The following is a 23,584-nucleotide window of genomic DNA, read 5'->3' as shown; positions in this document are numbered from 1 at the left end:
TACTAGGTGCTGAGAAGGGTCAGGTGAGTTTTCCATAACAAGCAGAATTCATTCATTCTGGATAACACTACAATAGCCAGGGGACCAAGTCACGTCTTCCAGCTTAATAACGAGTAATCACGAGAGGCTGTATGCAGTTTTTAAAGGCTTTATTAGTAAATATGCTTTAGGAAATAAACATCCATCCTACTGCTTCCATATCAGTGGAATGAAGAGCTGTGCCTGGGAACACAGGAAGTGGTGCCTGAAGGGACTGATGTTCTGACCACCTCTTATTCATATATCCAGTCAAAAGCACAAGGCTTGTATTCAATCAATTCTTCGGGCTTAAACCACAAGCTGATTTCTTTCTCAGCACTTTTTACTGAATCACTGCCATGAATGATGTTCCTAAGGAGAATAATTACTAGTTACCACATTTTAAAGTGCAAGAAAGTCTGTTTAATGGATGAAACAAAGAGCCACTAAAGACTTTTTCAGCCTGTTGCCCCTTGAAGCAGCTGATGACCCCAAATTATTTCCTCTTAAAAGCAACTGTAAAACTATAAAGGTACTTAACTCAAAAGTGTCCCTTGGTTCAACTTTATTATGTTTCTATGTTTTCAAAACAGTGCTTGTACCCAGGATTGCCATGCCACCACAAAACATTCCTTCTCATATTTTAAAAAATATAGGAATATCTAGACCAAACCCCAAACTAGATATAAAATATTATTAACAGCCATTTCTGCTGTATTTTGTTACATTAATTTGCAAAGCCCAACCAAAACATTCACACTTATTGAGACTCCCTTTATTTCATTTGAATCTCATAACTCTGTGAAGTTTGTAATATTTTGTGTAAGTGAGAGAAGCAAAAAGGCTAAAAGTGACACACCCTTGGACACAGTACCACAGGGCAGAGCCAACACTAAAAACATTCCTTGCCCCACTCTTTGCACTTTCTGTTGTCACAAAGGACCTAATGGCAACTCCCTTGTGCAGTGCCTTGGGTTAAATTTTAAGTAGCCTAGAGAAGTAACTATTTAAGAAAGCATTCATCCAATGATAATTACCACCTAATTTAAATGTTCAAGTTTTTCTAAAATTGTAATATGCAAAGTAAGTGGCTTTGAGGAAAAGTGATTATAACGCCCCTTAGAACTTACCTGCCAACTTGAATGCAGAAGTCACCACGAATGGTGCCCGGCTTAGAATCTGCTGGGTTGGTCTCCCCAAGCATCACTCGTCCTGTCTTCACTACATTCAGGCCCTCCCAGACCTTGACAGTAGGAAAAAAGAAGTACATCAGTTCTGCCATCAGGACCACTGAAAACATTTACCTCTACCTAATAGCACACACTGATATCGCAAACACCGTTTTCCAACAACACAAGATACAATTCTATATATGGACATCACCAGATGGTCAATACCACAATCAGATTCTTTGCAGCCAAAGATGGAGCAACTCTATACAGTCAGCAAAAGCAAGACTGGAGCTGACTGTGGCTCAGGCCATGAGCTCCTTACTGCAAAATTCAAGCTTAAATTGAAGAAAGTAGGGAAAACCACTAGGCCATTCAGATACTACCTAAATCAAATGCCTTACAATTACATAGTGGAGATGACAAATAGAATCAAGGGGTCAGATCTGGTAGGGAGAGTTCCTGAAGAACTGTGATCAGAGGTTCGTAACACTTCAGGGGGCAGTGACCAAAACCATCCCAATGAAAAAGAAATGCAAGAAGGCAAACAACCAGTCTGAGGAAGCCTTACAAATAGCTGAGAAAAGAGAAGCGAAAGGAAAGATACACCCAACTGCATGCAGAGTTCTAGAGAATAGCAAGGAGAGATAAGAAGGCCTTCTTAAATGAACAGAGGAAAAAATGGGAAGACGAGATTTCTTTAAGAAAATTGGAGATACCAATTTTTCATGCAAGGATGAGCTACCTGATGCGAAGAGCCAACTCATTGAAAGAGACCCTGATTCTGGGAAAGACTGAGAGCAGGAGAAGGGGGTGACAGGATGAGATGGTTGGATGGCATCCCCGACTCAATGGACATTTTGCACAAACTCCGTGAGAGAGTGAAGGACAGGGAAGCCTGGTGTGCTACTTTCCATGGGGTTGCAGAGAGTTGACTGCAACTTCAACTGAACAACAGTAGCACACATCAGTCAGACCAATCAGTGACCTGATTATCAACCGGCCCCAGAATAGGGGCTGATATAACATACCCCATACTCCATCCCAAGTGTATACTGAGAAAAGGTCTGCCCAACTTGACTTCCTAGTCTGACTGAAAGAGATTAACAAGACTGAAGAATTCTTGTGCAGTCCCAAACTCTAAAAAAGTAATGACGAAAGGGTAAAAAAAAAAGTGACCAGACTAGAACGGGATCAGTGAGAAGGGCATCACAGAAGACTGGCCGAGCAAGACAAGGCAAAAACTGACATGAAAGGGGGAAGTGTATTCCAGGGAAGAGCAGAAAGAAGGTTACTGACAGGGAACAGGAAGTAGGTCTTCTTTCTCAACAATTTTATTGACTCTGTATTATACCCCCCTGCTTCTATTCACTTCATTTCCAGTTGGACGTTAATGCCACATTAAGAAATAGACCACTTCATTTCTAGCATAGGATGAAAAGAACTTTTTATGTCTGATTCTCACTTCCTTTTTCCTCCCAAGCTCCCAGTTGCTTTGTAAACTAACCACAAGCAGGCTGCATTTGTAAAACAAGGAATTTGGGGTATCTGGAGATGATGTCTAAAAAGGGAAATGAAGACATTGAGCAAACCCAGTTACCTATCAGCTTTATTCTTCTACCTGGTGCCACCATGAGAAACTTACCATGGCCACAACTGGCCCTGAGTTCATGTACTTCACCAGGCCCGGAAAGAATGGGCGGTCTTTCAGGTCAATGTAGTGCTGCTTCAGGAGTTCCTCAGAGGCCTTGGCATTGAAGAGAAGGTACCAATTAGGAATTAAACTCCTCAGACCTCCTCCCTACCCCAGTAACTTGGTAGGTTCTCTAAAAGTCTGGTTATGTATTTAAGTTCACATTCATAAGACGTGTTTTTTTAAAAATCCCATCCAAACCATGAAACTGACAGTTTATTAGCAGAAAGATTCTTCTGATCATGAACACACACTATCATGTCAATGACCTTGTAATACAGATGTTATAATCCTTAAAAGAAGGTGGTTATTAAGTGTTGGCTGCAATCAAAGGAACCAATCCAAACAGAGGTCATATCAAATCCTCTGGCCCTTTCATAATGCCCTTTTAAACATTTCTGATGTTAACTGAAAGATCTCTTTACTGAGAAGCTTGGTTTAAAAATCAGTTCTTAGATATGTATCCCCTGAGGTCCAGATTTGTGCCCCAAATTTAATGTGGAAAATAAAGTTGTCCTATGCCAAAGGGAGCCTGCAGGGAAAGGGCAGAGGAAGGGAAGCCCCATCTAAAACCTCAATCATCTCAGAGTTGAAAAACTGAAGCACAAAAGGATTGCAGCCTCCATCCTGTGCCTGGGTGGACCCGCGTGGGCCCAGGACACAGGCCTTCTCCACTCCCTGCTGCCCTCCTGCGGCCCACAGCCCCATGGCAACCTGAGTCACTTTACCTCCGCTTAACCTTCCAAGGGTGCCCGCCCACACCGCGCCGCCGGGGCCTGGGGAAGGGTCAGCGGGCCCCAGGCGCCCTGGAGAGGGAGGGTAAAGCAAGTTCCCGCGGGCCCTAGATCAGCCAGATTTTCCGACTCAGAAAAGGACGCGGATCGGCGCTGCGGGGAAGGAAAACCGCCCGTGACCATGCCGCAGCCGGGGGAAAGGGAGCGGGGCGCATCACCTGAAGGAACTTCATGGCCACAAGGCGGAATCCCTTCTGCTCGAAGCGCTTGATGATCTCGCCCACCAGGCCGCGCTGCACGCCGTCGGGCTTGATAGCAATAAAGGTGCGCTCCGCGTGGGCCATGGTCCTGTGGGCGGCAGGTGCAATCAGAAACCGGTGTCCGCGCCCACACAGGCCTCGAGGGGACTCCGACGCCGGCCGGGAGGCCACGTGGCGCCCGCGCCTGCCCTCCCCAGCCCGCAGCCGCCCGCCGCTACGTGACTTTCTAGAAGCCAAGCCCTACCCGCACCCAGCCGCCGCCCCTCGGCCGTCCAGAGCTGCGGCGGAGGACACGCGGCCGAATCTTGGGATAAAGCCAGGCCTGCGGGACCCAGGGGACGCTTGCGGGACGCAGGAGACGCTTGCGGGACGCAGGAGACGCCTGCGGCCCGGGACCCGCTTGACGCGGCGCGAGGGAGGAGGTGCCCCAGAGCGAAAAAGGGAGCGGAGCCGCAGCCTTACCGGTAAGGGGGTGAGCGCGGGTGCGGGTAGCGATGACGGCCAGAGCCTAGACCTGAGCCGAGAGCTGAGCGACTGACTCGGCTGGGAGCCCGCGGAGGAGGGGCCGGCAGTAGCCACACCCCGGACGACCCGCCGCCCAACCCGCGAGGCCGGACGCGTTCGGAAGACTCTGAACAGCCCCGAGCTTAAGGAAGAAGCTGGCTAGGGCTTCAGGGGCAGGAAGTGATTTTTTTCGCTACCTGGATGATCCACTAGTAGAACTGCGCGAGTCCAGTCCAACTCCTGTCTTCAGTATCTCGTAGCACTCAAATATCTCCAGGTCTTGCTGCTGCTGCTAAGTCGCTTCAGTCGTGTCCTACTCTGTGCGAGTCAGTACCATCTTTCCCCCCCATCCACCGAGTACCCAGAGCTGCTTTCTCTCCGCCCTGTCTAGCACAAGCCATTATCCTACGTGTGAAATCGGTTCCCCTTCCCTCCCTTCAAGCAAATTGAGCCCTGCTTCAAGTCCTCCGCCTCCCAACGCGCCTCAACCTCACTTCTGACCGCAGGGAGCCTCCGTCAGCATCCTCTTCAAACACCATCTGACCCTCCGCCCTGCTTTGATTATTGCCTCTGCCTGGAAGATGGCATCCAAGGCTAATTTAACAAAATGCCCTATGCCCTTCTCCTTCCTGCCTGTCTCTCCACCAACCTTCCCAGCCCAGTTTAGGTGCCCTGATCCTGTTATGGAGTCCAAGCTCGCTCTGCTCGCCACACGACAGGCCGAGAGAGGAGGTGTTGAGGCAAGAAAAACAGCTTTATTCAGAAAGCAGCTGACAGAGACGATGGCAGGCTAGCGCTTCAAAATAACCGTCTTATGGATGCCAGGTTCTTTTCCAGGTCAGAGAGAGAGAGAGAAGCAACGAGGAGCTAAAATCAAAAAACAGGCTAGAGAGGGAGAGGCGGCGGGGAAGTGAAGTGAAAGGGTCCTCAGTCTTGCAAAACATCTCCAAGGGAACGGTCAGCCTTTGGATGGGGTGTGTTAATCTCGATTCACAGGTGGGCAGGGACAAATGTCTCGCCAAGAGCTGAACAAAGGCACTTTCCTGTCAAGCAGAGGGCAGGGTCCTCCAGGGAGGCCATTAAGTATGATTATAATAATACAGCAGTGAAAATCAAGTCAAAGAAACAGTTTTGAACATGGAGTCAGAATCGGCTTCCTCCCTGCAACATTCCTTGGAGAAGGAAATGGCAACCCACTCCAGTACTCTTGCCTGGAAAATCCCATGGATGGAGGAGCTTGGTAGGCTACAGTCCATGGGGTCGTGAAGAGTCAGACAGGAGACTTAGCAGCAGTAGCAGCAGCTACAACATCTGCAACATTCCCACCCTGAGATGATGGTCTCTTCTGCCCTGGCACTATAGTGTGGCCGGGATATACAGTTCAGTCTGAGACACACCCTTGATAAGATTCTAGATTCTCTCACAGAAATCAGGCCTGTCATACATTTGCAGACAATCTCTATCTCCTCTCTGTCTGGCTAAACACTAGCTTTGGTGGTGACCAGCTTCCCCCCTTCCACCTCTCCTGCAGTGCTTACAGCCTGAGATGGGCAAACACACTCTCTGCTCAGGGTGGTGAGCTAACCATAGGGATTGCGTGTCACCACCCTGGTAGTCCTGGCACTGCACTGATAACCTGTGTTAGATGACTTGACAGTCCAGGCCTCCATTACACTTTGCTGGCTTTTCAAACTTCTAATTGCAGAGCATTAAACCACAGTACATTGGCAGTCTTCATTCTGGAGCAGGAACACCCAGTGTTCCTTTGGGCCCCAATCTGCAGCACACTTTTATTTGAGTTTCCTTTCCAGAGTTATCAAATGTCAATTGTGCGAAAGAGTGGGAATTTCACAAATATTTCTCCGCGAAGCTGTTTGCCTCTTGGTCTGGTCACTAATACCACCTTGTGGTTATAGCCAGTAGCAGCCCTCTGCCTTTCAACTCTCCTTTTCTTCCTGGGAAGACTGGAGAAGGTATAAACAAAAAGAGAAGGGGGCAGGGCACAATCCTTAAAAGATAACACAGCCTTGAAAAAAACTGGATACAACAAAAACTAGTTAGAACTGACTAGGCCCCAAATGGTGGAAGATTCACCTTCCCTAGCCTGTGAGCCTCATTATACTCTCATTGTAATGCACTACTGCTGCTGCGAAGTCGCTTCAGTCGTGTCTGACTCTGTGCGACCCCATAAACGGCAGCCCACCAGGCTCCCCCGTCCCTGGGATTCTCCAGGCGAGAACACTGGAGTGGGTTGCCATTTCCTTCTGCAATGCATGAAAGTGAAAAGTGAAAGGGAAGTCGCTCAGTCGTATCCGACTCTTCACGACCCCATGGACTGCAGCCCAACAGGCTCCTCCATCCATGGGGTTTTCCAGGCAAGAGTACTGGAGTAGGGTGCCATCGCCTTCTCACTAGCATGCTAAATTGTTAGGGGAAGCACACTAATTGAAACCTTCCACCCTGGCCAGGCACCATAGTAACCATTTGCATAAGTTGTTTTACAACAGGAGATCCTAGTAAGGAACATGGAACCAATAAGCCTCCACCAACTGGAAGAGTTTGGGAAAGGTCAAAAGGAGACACCACAGGTCCGACCACCTCCCAAAATCCTTCTCTCTAGCATCCATCTTGGCTGAACAAGGAGTGCACCACCAGGAAGGACTCTGAGTCAGAATGATTGGCTAAAGACAACCCGGAAACTAATCCAATCACCATAAAACCTGAGACTGCAAGCCACGTGGCAGAGCAGTTCTCCTGGGTTTCCTTACCCAGCTGCTCTCCACCCGGGTGCCCTTTCCCAATAAAATCTCTTGCTTTGTCAGCACATGTGTCTCCTTGGACAATTCATTTTCGAGTGTTAGACAAGAGCCCAGTTTCGGGCCCTGGAAGAGGTCCCCCTTCCTGCAACAAATAACACAAACACAGGCATCAAGTTCCAAGGCCAAGACTGAAAGGCCAAAAAGTGGGCAGTGGCCCAAATCATGGAAATCCCCCACCCCTTCTCCAAGGTGATTAGAATATTCCTTCTACTCTTTAGCCTATGGAAATACCCAGCCCATAAAAACTAACCACCCCACATCTCAGGGCTACTTTGCCTCCTGAGACAGACTACCTATGGAATTGTAACCAACCAGGCCCCCATGGGGCCTTCTGAGACAGACCTTCCCCCAGAATCCTCTGCTTTAGCTCCTCTCTGAAGTACTGAGATAATAGTACCTGATGCACATATCCTGAGTAGTTTTACACATGTGAAAGCCCCCACTAAATGGAAGATATTTAACTATTTGATGACCAAGGACACATAGCCCCCAGGTCTCCTAGAGCCTAAGGATTATGTTAACTCCAGTGACACCACCCTGTTACCTCACAATCAACCAATTAGAGAACTGTGCACAAGCTGATCACACACCCTACAATCCCACTCCCTCACCTGACCTTTAAAAATGCTTTGCTGAAACCTTTTGAGAAATGGGGCTGGGGGGTGGGGAGGGGTTCAGGGGCATGAGCCACCCATCTCCTTGCATGGCCCTGCAGTAAGTCTTTCTCGGCTCCAAACTCCAACATTTAGGTATTGTTTGGCCTAATTGTGCATCAGGCACATGAACACAAGTTCAGTAACAGAATGTGTCTCTCTCTCAGTAAAACTGCTTTCACTTTACTATGCTTGCTCTTAAATTCTTTCCTGCACAAAGCCAAGGACCTTCACTTGGTGGCCCATCCCAAGACCTAGGACAAGACCATCCTCTTGTGCCCCATTTTCCTGCAACATATTTATGAAAGAAGAGGAAGAAAGTGGTCTTGTTGTAGCCACACGTTCCAAGAAACAAACTCACTCAGAAGAACAATGCAGATAGTGGAGTGCAGTTTATTACACCGGCGGGCTCAAGGCAGTCTCCTCTTAGCCAAGGACCCTGACCACTTTTGTGAAAACCTTATATACCCTAAGTGTACGTGCCCAAACCCATCTCCCCAAATTTCCTGAAACTAGACTGAACAAAGGAAAAGAAACATGCAATCAAAGTTAACCCGTGATTCATATGCCTTCAGCCTAAGTAGTTAACAGTGGACAATTATCAATAGGCCTGTGGTCATACCCCAATAAGCATAATAGAATTTATGATTCTATTTGGTTACACAGATAATTAGGGTATTCTTTCAGGCTATGGAGAGTCTAGGTACAAACCCTGGGGCTCTTCCATCCAGGGGTCTGGTTTTCCAGTTGGTATGTCGTTTCCATAGATACTGGGCATATAGCTTAAAGTCCAGAGTCTGGCCCAAGATGGAGTCCTGCTTTCAAAGATGGAGCCAGTTCTGTTTCCTCCTTCATTCTCTACCTCCCCACTTTTCCTTTGATATTAAAAAAACCCACTTAGTTCTCAGGGAACAGCCCTCTTGCCTGCCCACTGGTACCCTTCACAAGCATCCTTAATAAATCTACTTCTTACCTTTGTCTCTTGCTGAATTCCTTCTGTGCTGAGATATAAAGAACCTGAGCTTCATTAAGTCCTGAGATGAGGTATGCAGTTTCACAACCCTCCTGTCTTACTACACATATATTCATTCCCCCAAAGTCCTGGTACTCTCTCTCGCCCCCCACCCACCCCACCATTCTTTGTATGAACTAGAAATACATCTAGTCCTCAGCTGCTCTAAGAGAAGGTGGCCCCCAATGGAATAAATCCTTTCACAATGTATATTGTTTGTATACTTACATCCAATCATGTTGTACACTAAATATCTTACAATTTTGTCAATTATACTTCAGTAAAACTGATGGGGGGCGGGGGCAGAATCCAAGCAGGTATGGCTCATAGAGGTGATGATAGTCGTAAAGCTCTAATCCTTGAGGTGGTCCAGGGACTCAGTCCCCTCCATCCAATCCAAGACAGATGCTACCGGCCCTATATCCAGCTTCTAGCAAGTCAGGAAGTAGGATTACCTCTTCTTTTGCAAAGTACAACCTTAAATTTACCATCCTCACTTTTCCACATCTCTTTGGCCAGAACTTGGTCCTGTGGCTCTATCTACCTGCAAGCTAATAAAATCAAGCTAATATAACCATAGCTTCCCATAGTTACCATTTCCTCCCTCCCTCCCTCTCTCTTTCTTGTGGTGAGAACACAGATCTACCCAATCTAGCAAATTTGAAGTATACAGTACAGTACTGTTAATTGCCATCACAGTGATCAACATGAGATTTCCAGTTTGAACTTATTAATAAATACATACATTTCCATCTTGTCTCTGTTAAAGCAACCAAATCAATATCCTAACAAATCAAAACTCTTTACAAAATAACTCCTGCATCTTTTAAGGTCATCTCAGAAATCCAGGCCCACTATCCACATAGCTTTTCTGTTTTGGAGTAGTTACAACTTCTCACACTCGCCCAAACACTGAATCCCTGAGAGTTTCTCAAGAGCAAGAAAGATATTAATATCTTTTATTTCCAGGGAATCCTTGATGTATATAGTACAGTTTGGGCAACCGAGCAGATCCCTGGCAGATAGCTGTTGACTGGCTCAGTGCCAAGAATGGACGGAACGCAGGGAAAAGAGGGACGGGCAAAAAACGTGTGTGTATGTATGATCTCTCAGGCCAATATAAATAATTTATATTGTATTTACACTCTATTAGATTAGCCAAGTACCTAAAAAAAGAAAAGAATACAAAGCAATACAACAAAACAAAAGTAACTCAATGACTCTTTCCTTGAGATGAACATTTTAATCTGATGATAGCATTTAACACTGTACGTGGAGCACCCACAGCTCCCAGAGTTTCCCTCCAAATGAAAAGCAAGTTCTCAGAAATAACCAGGTTTGCAATGGCCTGGTCCTTGCCTGCGGGAGGGAAGAAAACTAGCATGGGACGAGCACTGTGGTCTGCTTCCAAGTCACTCGTAGATCCAGTTCTGAGCACAGCTCTTGTAATTGACCAGTTCCTCAGGGCGAAACCACAAGGCAATCTCCTTCTCTGCACTCTCCACGGAATCACTGCCATGGATAATGTTCCTGGATGGGGAAAGAGATGGCCAAAACCAGGATTAAACTGCCCAGAAGCTCCCTTCATTCCCATTGCCAGAAAGCCTATAGCCACAGAGCAGGATAAAAAACAAAGCTCCATGTACATTATTTCTTGTCAAAAGAAGAAACCTATAGTTGCCATCAAAGTAAGGATAAAGAATTCCCTCCACACATCCAGCCCTCTGATATTCAGCCCATCTGAACACTAATGCAGGCAGTGGGAGCCTTCAGGAAGGTTCTACTCTCACAGCAGAGGCGCAACCACAGTGATGATGATGACCAAAGGCAGAGGGCCTGCAAAGCCAAGCTAAGAAAAGCCAAATTAAGAAAGAGGGAAACAATAAACTCTGATTATAAATGGATCTGTATATGGCATCATGTCTACCCTCAGCTGCAGAAAACCACATTCTTACTGCACCCAACTTGGATTTTAGAAAAAAGTAAAATGCAACAACCCCTACCTGCCAACTTGGATGCAAAAGTCCCCACGGATGGTCCCAGGCTTGGAGTCCGCAGGGTTAGTCTCCCCAAGCATCACTCGACCTGTCTTCACAACATTCAGTCCCTCCCAGACCTCCAAGGACAAAAGAAGATACGGTTAAGGAAAAAAATCAATCTCAGCAGAAAGTCTGAAAACTATTAATTCAAAAAGAAAATAAAAGGCTCTCATAAAATGGCATTCATTCATCGAACAAGTATTTATGGGGCATCTAAGTGTTCCAGCACTGGGAAAATTGATCTTCCTGCACTCCTCTTGCTTTTCTACTATCTATTCTTGACACAGCAGCCAGAGTCGACTTTTTAAAAGACCAAGTGAAAAAAACTCCTACAGCCTCCCAGCAGTCATGAAGTACAGGGCCAAGACAGCCCCACATAATCTGGCCTCTGCCTCTGCCACTGAATTAATCTCACCCAACTTTTCCTTTCACCCACCAGGTTTCACCTATTCCAAACGTCCTTCTGTACTTCAAAAAGTTCCCCACCCCAGGTTCTTTGCACATGCTATTTTCTTGGTTGGGAATGCTGTTCACTGTAAATTTGTGCATAGCCGGCTCCTTCTCATGCAGATCTCAGTTTGAAAATCATGTTTATTGACCACTCAATCTAATGTGGTCACTTCCTATTACATCATCTTATTTCATTTCTGTGCATCATTAATCATTAGCTGATATGTATGATTTTTGCTTTCTATATTATCTGCCCATCCTCCCTTTTCAGGATATGTAGGCAAGGAAAGCTATGAAAACAGTTACCTATTTTTGTCTCATTCATGATTATATCCCCAGTGTCTAAAAAAGAGCCTGGCACAAAGATGACAACCAGTACATACTCAGAGAAGAATTACTACAATAAATAAGACACAATCTCTCTACCCTCCAGGAGCTTACAGTCAGGCATATCTCTTCTAATGTCTCCCAGATGTGAGTCTTCAGCTCACCAAGCAAATGTATTTTGCCTTTGGTGAGTCAGAAAACTCATACTGTAATTGTCCAATGCCCCAGGCTCAGCATCCTTGCATCAATGAAGACCTGGCATTAGGAGCAGGAATCACAACATTCACTCTTCGCTCTCAACTGAGCCATTTGTATCAACATCCCAAACATGTACACTCACCATGGCAACCACTGGCCCTGAGTGCATGTATTTCACCAGGCCAGCAAAGAATGGACGGTCCTTCAGGTCAATATAGTGCTCCTTGAGAAGGTCTTCAGAAGCCTAGCCCATGAGATAGAGAAAGAAATTTCATCCCCAAACTATTTAAGAACCAGCAATTTAGTTATTTCCCACTCACCCATCCTGCCATTTAAAACGTGAGCTCTCAGCTCACTTGTTCTATTACAATCTAATTCACTCAACTTACCAAAAGGAAGAAGTGACAGGGACTATAAGTGCTCCAGCTTTGTACCAACTTTCCCCTATTGTCCTTGACTGATCAGTATAAAATTACAGAACATTAGAACTGAATCCAGCCATGGTATTTTTTTTTTTTTTTTTTTTTTTGGTAAGATCAGTTTATACTGTTTGCTTACTATTTTTTTTTTAATTTATTTTTTAAACTTTACATAATTGTATTAGTTTTGCCAAATATCAAAATGAATCCGCCACAGGTATACATATGTTCCCCATCCTGCACCCTCCTCCCTCCTCCCTCCCCATACCATCCCTCTGGGTCGTCCCAGTGCACTAGCCCCAAGCATCCAGTATCGTGCATCGAACCTGGACTGGCAACTCGTTTCATACATGATATTTTACATGTTTCAATGCCATTCTCCCAAATCTTCCCACCCTCTCCCTCTCCCACAGAGTCCATAAGACTGTTCTATACATCAGTGTCTCTTTTGCTGTCTCGTACACAGGGTTATTGTTACCATCTTTCTAAATTCCATATATATGTGTTAGTATACTGTATTGGTGTTTTTCTTTCTGGCTTACTTCACTCTGTATAATAGGCTCCAGTTTCATCCACCTCATTAGAACTGATTCAAATGTATTCTTTTTAATGGCTGAGTAATACCCCATTGTGTATATGTACCATAGCTTTCTTATCCATTCATCTGCTGATGGACATCTAGGTTGCTTCCATGTCCTGGCTATTATAAACAGTGCTTCTTCCTCCTCAGGAGTCAGCTTGGCCCCCTTCTTGTGGCCCAGGGGCAGTGCATAGTGGGACTCGTACCACTGTCGGTACGGTGTGCTGTCGATAAGCACAATACAGTTCTTCACCAGGGTCTTGGTACGGACCAGTTCGTTGTTGGATGCATTATAGACAACATCGATTATTCTTGTCTTGCGTGTACAACACTCTGAGCCCCAGGAGAAGTTCCCCACGTCCAGCCTCAAGGCCCGGTACTTCTTGTTGCCTCCCCGCACACGGACTGTGTGTATGCAGCGGGGGCCAATCTTTGTGTTGGCAGCGGGGCGTCCCAGCTCATACTTCCGCTTCTTGTGGTAGGGCTTTCTCTTGCCCCCGGTCTTACGGCGCTTGTGCCAGTTGTCCGGAGAGATGCCCATCGCTCGGCGCTGGCTGGAAAGAGCCAGCCATGGTATTTTAGACAGAAGAACTAACAATACAATGAATTTCCATTCCCAAACAATCCTCAACTAAAATCTTAGAGGGAGGTGGTCTCAGCATTGGATGAAAAGCAAACTGAACCAGGCCATTTCTCATCACATTTAAAAAATACCAAAGGCCCAGTGCAGGGACCATGCAATTTCCACAGGTACTGCAAACCACCCCAAAGCACATGCCGTCTAACAATAAGTCATTTTACTAAAGAATAAATCTTTCACGTTCCAAGGCCGGTATCTGGGAACAAATCAGACTAGTTATAGAGAGCAAACCATCTGCTTAGCAATGCCAACTCGACTCACCTGTGTTTCCTCTTTGCTACACTTACATGCTCCTTAAGGGTCTAATGAGATCCCTTAGTTTTCCCAGTTCTGTAGTACTGCTTCGTACAGAATGCTGCACACTTCAGCGATACACACAAACGTGGGGATTTGCTGCCAAAAAGCACATCCTGAACATGCTATCGTTCAGCCCCGTTGGTCGTCTCTTGCCAAAGTGAAATTACACAGCTACATCATCACCCCGTTAGTATTCATCCTGACCCATCCCTTCCATCCATGTGGGAGACTTGCAGTGATTGTCTCCTGATGACCTTCCCTTACCAACATTCTTTTAATTCTATTCATTGGCACTGGCTTTTTTTGTGTGTGGGGGCGGGGGGGTGGGGTGGGAGGAGGCGGGGGGCAGGTGGGAGGGAACTCAAGTTTTCCTTCACATCAGATTTAAATAACCCTGTAGGCTCATGGCAGCTATCCCCCCTCCCATTCTTCACCAAGTCCAAACCCTTGATAGGAAACAGTATAAAGGACAAAATGTATGCACTTATGGGTCAGAGAGCCCTGAGTTAAAATCCTAGCTACAACACCGACTGGGTAACCACACATTACTTAAACTCTCCAAGCCTCAGTTAGCTTCCTTATTGTTAACAACCATGGGAATAGAAATAAATACTTCTCTGGGTTGACATGAGAGCTAGTGAGAAAACACATATGCCCAACACATGGTAAATATCCGATCAATAATACTTTGATTTCACTTTACCTTCAAAACCTAATTCAATATACAAACTCTCTGGAAAGCACTGCTAGTCCAATACCTGGTTCTAACCATTCTATCATGCTATCCCCTCAGCATTAACATCAGTCTGCTCCCTCTTATATTAACACACTCTTTCTAAAACATCACATAGGAACTACAGTGCAAATCAAACTAAATTTAATATGCACCAGACGGGGAATTCCCTGGCAGCCCAGTGGCTAGAATTCAATGCTTTTACTGCCAGGGCCGAGGTTCGTTCCCTGGTCACGGAACTAAGATCCCACAAGCCATGCAGCACAGCTAAAAAATGAAATGCACTGGGAAAGTCCAAAGTTGACTCTTTTTCTCTGATTCATTCACTAAAGTTGACTCTTAATAGGGAAAAAAAAGATGATTCCCTAATGTATTTGCTTTGAGAATTTAAGTTCTTATTTCCCAGGTCTGTTTGAAGAAGGGTTCTTGGCCAATCAGTCCTTTGGAGTTTTTGAAATATTGCTTTGCAGGTATCTTGCAAGGGTGTCTGCTCTCTGTTGTTTCAGGTGGGCCTCCCCAAGGGCACAGCCACAACTTTCCCCTATATGCCCGGATAGCGCCTAATACATGCTAGACGCTAGGCAGGTGGTAAACAATGATAAAAAGACTTCCTTGCTGAAGAACAATTTGCCTCAAATGGTGGGGGGTGGGGGCAAAGGTGAGGGCTGGGGAGTCTCAAAAATGATCTGCTCAGGAAGCTCAAGATCAGCAGCTCAAACAGGCCCAGGGCTTTGAGTCAGAAATCACTGTGCTACAGTAATATGTGGAACTCTGCACTGCCAAGAGAAAAGGGAGGCTACTTCTGCAAGTCCTGAATAACTCGTGCTGTTCCAGGACTCAGTGGAGAGGCCACCGTTTCAGGACATTTATTCACCCTAAATGGAGAAGTCCAAAATGATCTGAAGGGAGAAAGAGAGAGGCTGACCTACGGTGTTCCCCTATTTCTATGAAGAAATAGCAATGAAGTCCACTTACCCGCATGAATTTCATGGCAACAAGACGGAATCCCTTTTGCTCAAAACGCTTGATTATTTCTCCCATGAGGCCTCGCTGGACTCCATCGGGCTTGATGGCAATGAAGGTGCGCTCGCTGCTGGCCATGGTCCTGGGGATAGGCAGGTGGAGGGATGAAGCAACACTGAATATCCTGCCTACATCATTATCCTTCTCAAGCGATTATCCCATAAAGCTGCTTTAAATCTGTGACATCAATTCCAGGACTCTCTAATTCCACCTCAGACCCCCATCTATGAATAAATATCCCAGAGTGGGGAAGGGTCGAAAAGCTGGGGTTATAAGTGCTATTTCATTTGATTTAATAAGCTTCTGTTAAGTCATATCAAGAGGATGTGACTGCCAGTTCACCCTCAACCTGGACCCAGGCGATCAGAGGCTCCTCACTCCCTCCCCGGTCCTTGGAATATACACTCTGTACACTATTCCCATAGCAGGAGCCATTCAAGGATGCAGCTTTGAGAGAGGTAAGGTGTTATTGAGACCATCTGCACAAAACATGTGACTGAACCCAGTTAAGGCCTCTATATAAATTTTAAGATTCTGATGGGTGTGTACAATGCAGTCAGCCAAGATAAGCCTCATGTGTATGTTCCCTGTCTTATTAAAACTGCCACCTTCCAACCTAGAGTGGTCTGCCTCTTTGGTCTCTCCTTGCCCTCTACATACAGGGCCAATTTTGTGAACTAACAATTGGTGAGCCAGCCAAGAGACTGAAGAAATGGGCCTTGAGAAAGAAGCATCCCTAGAACTCCAAGCTGAACATCTACCTCTATGTGGGGAAGGTGGCCTGTATGTCTGATGCTGTGGACCACTACAGGAGAACAGGGATGCCCCAAAAACTCTGGCTACTTTAACATATTTGTTAGAGAAACTACACAGGCAACAAAGATGAGAAATGAGTGGCTGCCACAGTGGGCAAGCCACTGGCCACAGACGCACTAGAGGCTGAAGCCTGAGTTAGCTGGAAGAGCTGAAGTTAGAGAAGAACATGCAGGTATCCACTGCTCTGCCAGCTGAGACAAGGTAAAAGTTGGAGACCTTAGCTTTTATGTAGCAAAGCTAGGAGAGCACAAGCTGCTGCAGATTAATGTCCAAGTGCTGTGACAAAGCCTGATTAGGACACTAAGAGACAGAATCCTTGGGAAAGTTAGAAGCACTAAAGGGAGGATGTTGTGGTGATTGACAATGAAACAGATGATGCACTTGACGCTGTCCAGCCCCTAATACAAAGAAAAATTTTCATCAGTAATTACCCTAGACTTATGGTAATAGAGAAATACACCCCAAAGCTTCTAAGAGAAAACTTGCATTCTTTCTGTCTCTTGAAATTGTAAATCTTACCATGTGTTTGAAATGTAAATATCACAGGAGATAATTAAAACATTGCCCACAGATTGAAGAAAAAGGGTGGGGAGGGGTGTGAAAACAGTTTGCTATAGGACCGCCCTCCCACAAAATCTAGTCTTCAGCGTCCATCAAAGCCAAGTACAAAAAAACCTGTTTTGGCCGTGCTGTGAGGCTTGAGTGATCTTAGTTCTCCAACCAGAGATTGAACTCATGGCCCCTGCAGTGGAAGCATGGAGTCCTAATCACCGCACCACCAGGAAATTCCCGAATTTTTAAAGTCTTCTCTACAAATATTAGTAAAAGGCTTTAGCCATGTGAGTGGATACCTGATTCATGGCTCAAGTTATTGGAGAGACAGCTATGGAGTCTTTGTTTGTGTCTATCTGTATTTCATATGTCTATGGATGTGTTATAAATATAGGTGATATTTTTCTATCTCGAGAGTTGTCAAAATCAATTTGTAAAAAAGCTCTATTTAGTTGGCCTAAAGAAAAATAAGCTTTGATATCAATAGTGTACTTATGAAAGCTAAACAACTTTCTTTTATGTGCGCAAAGGACAAAATTTTGCTGGACTACTGGTCTGTTCCTTACGGGATTGTGAGAGGCTTTTATTACCTTTTGAGTAACCTGCCTAGAAAAAGATTCTGTGTTTTATCAAAATTTCTTGTGCTTCATGTTATCTTTCTCAGGTCTTTGATTCACAAAATATTTTTTTGTACTTGCCTTTGATGGAAGCTGAGGACTAGATTTTGTGGGAGGGCGGTCCTATAGCAGACGGTTTTCACACCCCTCCCCACCCTCTTTCTTCAATCTGTGGGCAATATTTTAGTTATCTCCTGTGATATTTACATTTCAAACATGTGGTAAGTTTACAATTTCAAGAGAGAAAGAATGAAAGTTTTCTCTTAGGAGTTTTGGGGTGTATTTCTCTATGAATCTTCTCTATTAAAAAGGCTAAGTTTGGGTTTGTTTTTTTTTATCAATTATGTAACTGTCTATATTTGCCTTTGGAGTCTTTGTAACTTAAGTTAAATAGAAAACTATTAATTCACAGTGACCTAAGATCCTATTTAATCGTGTTTTAAAACCTTTTGGTATTTTTGATAAGCTCTCCAAAAATCTATTCGTAAATAAAGTTTTGTTGACCTAGAACTAACTCTGGGATTTTCCAGAGAACCTCTACTGCTGCTGCTGCTGCTGCTAAGTCACGTCAGTCGTGTCCGACTCTGTGCATCCCCATAGACAGCAGCCCACCAGGCTCCCCGTCCCTGGGATTCTCCAGGCAAGAACACTGGAGTGGGTTGCCATTTCCTTCTCCAATGCATGAAAGTGAAAAGTGAAAGTGAAGTCGCTCAGTCCTGTCCGACTCTTCGCGACCCCATGGACTACAGCCCACCAGGCCCTCCGTCCATGGGATTTTCCAGGCAAGAGTACTGGAGTGGGGTGCCATTGCCTTCTCCGAGAGAACCTCTAGAACAATTCAAAAGATATATTCTCTTTCCTTATAAAAGAGAGATATTAAACTAATTAGCCTATTTAATATATTAAATTATATGGGAAGCATTATCAAATAAGAAGTGATGTTAAACTTTCTTTGGGGTATATTTGTATGAAATTTCTAAAAATCTGCTATGTCTTGGTATAATGTTATCAACTATACTTTTTAAATGTGTATCCAAAAAAATCACATTTCCTTGTCAACTGAATTATAATGAACTCTCATAAGATCTTTAGCTATAGTCATATAAAAGTTTCTTTTTTATCATTTACAGTCATTGATTTACTCTGATGATTTGCAAAACTGTTCCTGCAAAAGTGTGTCATCTTGGACTTCCCTGGGGGTCCAATGGTGAGGAATCCGCCTGCCAGCGTAGGGCACACAGGTTCGATCCCTGGTCCAGGATTCCACATGCCACAGGCAACTGAGCCTGCACACCACAACTACTGAGCCTGTGCTTAGATCCCACGAGTCACAACTACTGAGCCCAAGTGCCACAAGCACCCTGCGCACCCTGGAGCCTACAGAAGTCACTGCAACGCAAAGCTCAGCACCACAACTAGAAAAGCCTCCGCTCCCCGCAGCTAGAGAAAGCCTGCTCACAGAAATGAAGACCTGGTACAGCGAAAAAGAAATTATTATTTTTTTTAATATGCTTCATCTTCAAGGAGATTTATGGAAAACTTTTTACAAGCATAAGTTACTGATAACTAAGATCAATTTGCCTTCATGTGAGACGGGCAGTAATGGACGTTTCAAGGACTTCCCCGTGGCTACCTGCACAACCCCACATGCTTGGGCGATAGCCAAAGACTTGTCCCTGTTTCCTTTCCCCACTCTGATAAAACAGGTCCATTACATCAATGATATGATACTGTGAACATGTGATGACTTGCCCCTGCGGTAGAACACTCTGCAGGCTTTGTCGGAACATCCATGAGGGAGAAGGTGGGCAGTGCACTCACAGAAAATTCAGGGCCCAGACACCTTGGGAAAGTTTTTGGCAGTCCTTTGGTCAGATAAATTGTCCCAGAAGTTGTCACTGATAAGGTACAAGCTTATCCAACCCCTAAGAACGTGAAACAGATGCAAGCCTTTGTAGGAATTTGGAGGTTTTGGAGGACTTTTATTCCTCACCTGGCACAGTGCCTCCATCCCTTATATCACCTGGTAAAGACAAGGCATACGTGGGACTGGGGATTACAGCAGCAGTCTTATTAGAGCAGCAGGTTATTTTGCCTTTGAGATGGCAAAAAATACTAGTGAAGCAAATTAAGGCTCTTCCAAGTGGCTAACTCAAATGGTAGCCACTTCCCAAGCTGGGCTCCCATTTGAGTTAGACGCACCTATTACTCAGGAAGGTCTGAGTTGGGCACTGTGGTAGAGAAGGAGAGTTCCCCTAGGATTTTGGTTCCGGCTCTGGAAGAGGGCAGACACCCAATACACCCCACAGAACAGCAGCTTCTAGCACTGTACGCAATGCTCCTCTGGGCAAAGCTTCTCACAAAGGAACAGCACATCATGGAAAGAACTTCCCTTCCTTTGAAGGGGTTGTTAAGAATAAGTTCCATCTACCCACCTCTGCCATGGCTCAAACCCTCACAATGACTAAACGACCTGTCCATTTGTAGCAGATGAGCACCCTACCACCAGTCCACTGTCTCTAGAAATGTGGGCGCTCCTAGGCCCTATCCCTGGAGGAGGAAATGGCAACCACTTCAGTATTCTTGCCTGGAGAATCCCATGGACAGAGCCACCATCTTGGTCCCCTCCATTGGCCTGGAGGACATTAAAGCATACAGACAGGCCCTTACTCCATTCATCCAGCAAGTCTTAAATGACGTGTGCAAAGCCCATCTTAACCGAATACTAAAATAATCTTTAATGAGAAAAGCTGTCCTCTAAAACAGAATAGCCTTGGACATTATTACTGCCTCATAAGGGGACTTAGTAAATCAATGGTTCAAATTATGGGGCTCTTGATGGAGAAAACTGTTATTTATTTTGAGAATCATCTTAATCTGTCTTTTCTCTTGCATATGCCTTTATATTGTTGCTGTGGCATCTGCCTCCACTGCAGTCAGATAGCTGCCAAACAAGCCACCTCCATGTGACAGAACCACTTGCTGACTTCTCAGGGCACACTTCTGACCCTGCAGAAGGAGAGGGGGTGAGATTGTAAGGGCTGGTCACAAGGGATGGAGTATTGGAGGAGGTTTTGACCATCAGTTGACACTCCAGCTGATCCCAGCAACTGCAAGCTCCTCACCCCTGCCCCTGTCCTTGGGATTTACACTCTCCCTACTGTCCTCACATTAGGGGATGTTCCAAGGACAGCAGCCTTGAGAGAGTAAGGGGTTGTTCAGACCCTCTGAACTGAACCATGTGACTGTACCTAGTTAAGGCCTCTATATATAATTTTAAAATTGTGGTGAACAAGAGCAGAGATCTACTCGTCTTGCAACCACCCAAGATAGGCCTCAAACTCTGTTGCTCATTACACCTGCCATATACCAATCTGAGTGGTTGGCCTTTTTTTTGTCTTCATTTCCTTCTGTGTACAGGAGCCAGTTTTCAAACATAGTATTGTGTACCCAATACTGTGGCAGAACTAAGGCAGGAGATTTTTAAAAAGACACTATCTTTCTTAACTATCCAGACGAGGGAAACCACAGTGATAATGTAAAGGGCAGTCTGAAATGTGGTTTGACCTACTGCCACAGTCGTGGTTTTAGACCTAGAAGGGATATTAGAGATTCTTTCATTACAATCTCCTTTTACAAACGAGGAAACAGATTCAGAGCACCAAAATCCAGATCACCCAACCCTATGCAACTTACGTTATGTCATGAGACATAAAGCATATTCTGACTAACCAATAAATGGTGGATTATGGGAGCACTAAAACCATGAGTAATATCTGACATGGGACATCACGCTGGAAGGAAGCCTAGAAAGAACCGATTCTAGACTTTTCCTTTTACAGAGAAAACTGGGCTCAGAAACTGATCCTTCTCCACAAGATGAGAAAGGAGTCCTCTTATCTTGAAATACAATCCCTCTGGCTAGCAGGACCACTTTCTGGCTCTCTCTTCCTGTACTTTAGTTACCTCTTATTACAGCACTGTAACAATATATTTGAATTTTCTGTTTATCTGTCTTTCCACTGGCTTCCTGCATCTATACAGGGATGGTTTACTTCTGTGTCTGTCCTGCTACCTAGCCACAGGGCGTAGCACTCAGTAAGACCAAAGAAAATCTCTTAAATGATAATCACCCTGCACCTCCAAGAAAAAGAGACAAAGCCCCCAAACTGGTGAAGAACTCCTAATGGAAGCTTAAAATAAGCACCGATTCCCCGGGAGAAAATGGGACTAAAGAGCCACACACAGTCCCTATCAGTGTCCCCCGCGTACACCTGCCACACACAGCTGTCGTTCATTCTGTCTGTATGTGTAGGTACTCGCTCAGTCGTGTCCCACTCTTTGCGACCCTGTGGATTTAACCCGCCAGGTTCCCGTCCATGGGATTTTCCAGGCAAGAGTACTACAGTGAGTCATTTATTGCTGCCCAGAAACAAGACACAACCCCTACAGTCGCGGAAAGGCAGCCACCGACAAAGTAAGTCCACGTGGCGTGGGACGGGAGCTGACAGGTTTGGACCAGTCGTCAGGCGATTCCCTCCCATCCGACCCCCCGGCCACCTCTCTGAGCTGAACAAGTCCCACCTCTTCACCTCCTCCTTCCCAGACTCCACTCGTTTCCCTTTCCTTTCAGGAGCCCGACCTCTTCTTACGAACGCTTCTGCTTCCTGGGCTTCAACACCGTCTGCGGCCGCCAGCACCGGAAACACGCCCCGGCTCCTCCAGTTTCCCGGCACCTACCCGCGCGGAACGCTTCTGCCTAGATCGGCTGCAGGAGGGCCCGTTTTGCTGAACACCGCTCGCCTACGCTTCCTCCTGACAGTCCGGCGTCGTTCTAGGGAGCAGCTGCTACTCTTGTTTTTCCCTGCTCTTCCGGCAAGCTACCTTCCGCCATTTTAAAAGCTTTATTTTTTTCGTTAAGATTCTGTGACTCAACTTTCTTTTTTCTCGACCAAATTGGCTCCCGAGAGGTGGCGCTCACGCGAAGTCTGAAGAGCTTCTGACCTAGAAGTAGACCGTAGCCCTCCTTTTACATTCACTCGTTCTTTCCAGCCTGCCAAGCAAATTTACTTACCCAAGTACCGTCTGTGTACCAGGCGCTATTTTAGGGTCTGGGGTATGACAATAAGTTTTCTTGAAGCTGGCGATGGGATTGAGAATGGGGATAAACTAATGAGCAAATTCGTATGCAATATATTATGTAAATGCTGTTTTAAAAAGCAGGATTGAGGGGAAGGTTGAGAAGTAAACTAAACTTAGCTCAAGGAGGGACTTCCCTGGTGGCACAGTGGATAAGAATCTGCCTGCCAATGCAGGGGACACAGGTTCGATTCCTGGTTCAGGAAGATTTCCCCATGCCAGGAGCAACTAAGACCTGTGACCCACATCTGTGGAGCCCGCCCACTGCAACTACTGAAGCCCATCCACACAGCTAGAAGCCAATGTTCCACAATTAAGAGAAGCCACCATGATGAGAAGCCAGGGCACCACAGCTAGAGAGTAGTTCCCCTTGATGGAACTGCAGAAAACCCAGGCAAAGCAACAAAGACCCAGCACAGCCAAAACTTATTATTATTATTTTTAAGTAGCACGGAAGAGGTCAGATTTCTAAAACACACACATACAAGCACACACATACACAGAACATCCTAGGAAGATCTGGTAGAACATTTAAATCCAAGAGACACAGAGGAATAAAAGTTTCCCAGTAGAAGGCCTTTATTTAAAAACAAAATTCTGAAGATATTTTTATCAAGCCAGCTTTATATTTAACTTCATGTAGGATAAAAGAGTTTCCTCGTTTTTAGGGCATGGTTTTCTTTAATTTCCAATTAAGTAAATGCTTGTAAGTTTTGTATGTACATTAACCTGACTGGAGTATTAGATGAAGTTTGGCAATTTATTGTTTTTTTTTCACCTTTATTTCTCATTCTGAAGTCGGTTTGTCAAACTAAACTTGCTAGTGATGATCGTGTATTGAGCCAATGCTCTCAATATATTGAGCCAAGCTTGAGAGCTTGACTCCTCTAGG

The 23,584-nt window shown here is 45.4% G+C and overlaps 3 protein-coding genes across 5 annotated transcripts; all 3 read right to left on the bottom strand.

Annotated features, from left to right (window-relative positions):
- Nucleotides 1–132: 132 nt before the first annotated feature.
- Nucleotides 133–4,497, bottom strand: LOC102416288 (nucleoside diphosphate kinase B). Its single transcript, XM_006070175.4, has 5 exons — nucleotides 4,337–4,497; nucleotides 3,833–3,962; nucleotides 2,833–2,934; nucleotides 1,149–1,261; nucleotides 133–390 (listed from the first exon to the last, which is right to left on the bottom strand). Exons 2-5 carry the CDS (start codon nucleotides 3,956–3,958, stop codon nucleotides 273–275), a joined length of 459 nt encoding a protein of 152 aa, XP_006070237.1. The 5' UTR covers nucleotides 3,959–3,962; nucleotides 4,337–4,497; the 3' UTR covers nucleotides 133–272.
- Nucleotides 4,498–10,085: 5,588 nt separating this feature from the next.
- Nucleotides 10,086–22,334, bottom strand: LOC102415514 (nucleoside diphosphate kinase A 2). Of its 3 annotated transcripts, none has more exons than XM_006070173.4 (5): nucleotides 22,196–22,334; nucleotides 15,521–15,650; nucleotides 12,019–12,120; nucleotides 10,866–10,978; nucleotides 10,086–10,392 (listed from the first exon to the last, which is right to left on the bottom strand). In XM_006070173.4, the coding sequence occupies exons 2-5, from the start codon at nucleotides 15,644–15,646 to the stop codon at nucleotides 10,275–10,277; spliced, it is 459 nt and encodes a 152-aa protein (XP_006070235.1). In that variant the 5' UTR covers nucleotides 15,647–15,650; nucleotides 22,196–22,334; the 3' UTR covers nucleotides 10,086–10,274. The 3 variants fall into 3 exon arrangements, with proteins under 3 accessions (XP_006070235.1, XP_006070236.1, XP_006070234.1); XM_006070174.4 differs by having other exon boundaries at nucleotides 22,146–22,285; XM_006070172.4 differs by having other exon boundaries at nucleotides 22,138–22,270.
- LOC102415195 (40S ribosomal protein S8-like) lies at nucleotides 12,889–13,462 on the bottom strand (the record flags this gene model as incomplete). Its single annotated transcript, XM_044939118.2, has 1 exon — nucleotides 12,889–13,462. A coding segment is annotated over exon 1 (528 nt), but the record flags the coding sequence as incomplete, so codon positions are not given.
- Nucleotides 22,335–23,584: the final 1,250 nt, after the last annotated feature.

The sequence above is a fragment of the Bubalus bubalis genome, chromosome 3 (genome assembly GCF_019923935.1).
Source record: "Bubalus bubalis isolate 160015118507 breed Murrah chromosome 3, NDDB_SH_1, whole genome shotgun sequence".
NCBI classification, from domain to species: Eukaryota; Metazoa; Chordata; class Mammalia; order Artiodactyla; family Bovidae; genus Bubalus; species Bubalus bubalis.
Note: the sequence above shows the minus strand (reverse complement) of the source record. Positions and strands in the feature narration are given on the sequence as shown.

Bases quoted from the DNA above. Each gene is read 5' to 3' on its own strand.
- LOC102415514 (XM_006070173.4), bottom strand. From the start codon at position 15,646: ATGGCCAGCAGCGAGCGCACCTTCATTGCCATCAAGCCCGATGGAGTC. The intron at 12,121-15,520 runs GTAAGTGGACTT...CTCATGGGCTAG, and splicing joins TTGCCATGAAATTCATGCGG to GCTTCTGAAGACCTTCTCAA. The intron at 10,979-12,018 runs GTGAGTGTACAT...TTGTCCTTGGAG, and splicing joins CAGGGCCAGTGGTTGCCATG to GTCTGGGAGGGACTGAATGT.
- LOC102416288 (XM_006070175.4), bottom strand. From the start codon at position 3,958: ATGGCCCACGCGGAGCGCACCTTTATTGCTATCAAGCCCGACGGCGTG. The intron at 2,935-3,832 runs GTGATGCGCCCC...TTCAATGCCAAG, and splicing joins TGGCCATGAAGTTCCTTCAG to GCCTCTGAGGAACTCCTGAA. The intron at 391-1,148 runs GTAAGTTCTAAG...TATTCTCCTTAG, and splicing joins TTCTGCATTCAAGTTGGCAG to GAACATCATTCATGGCAGTG.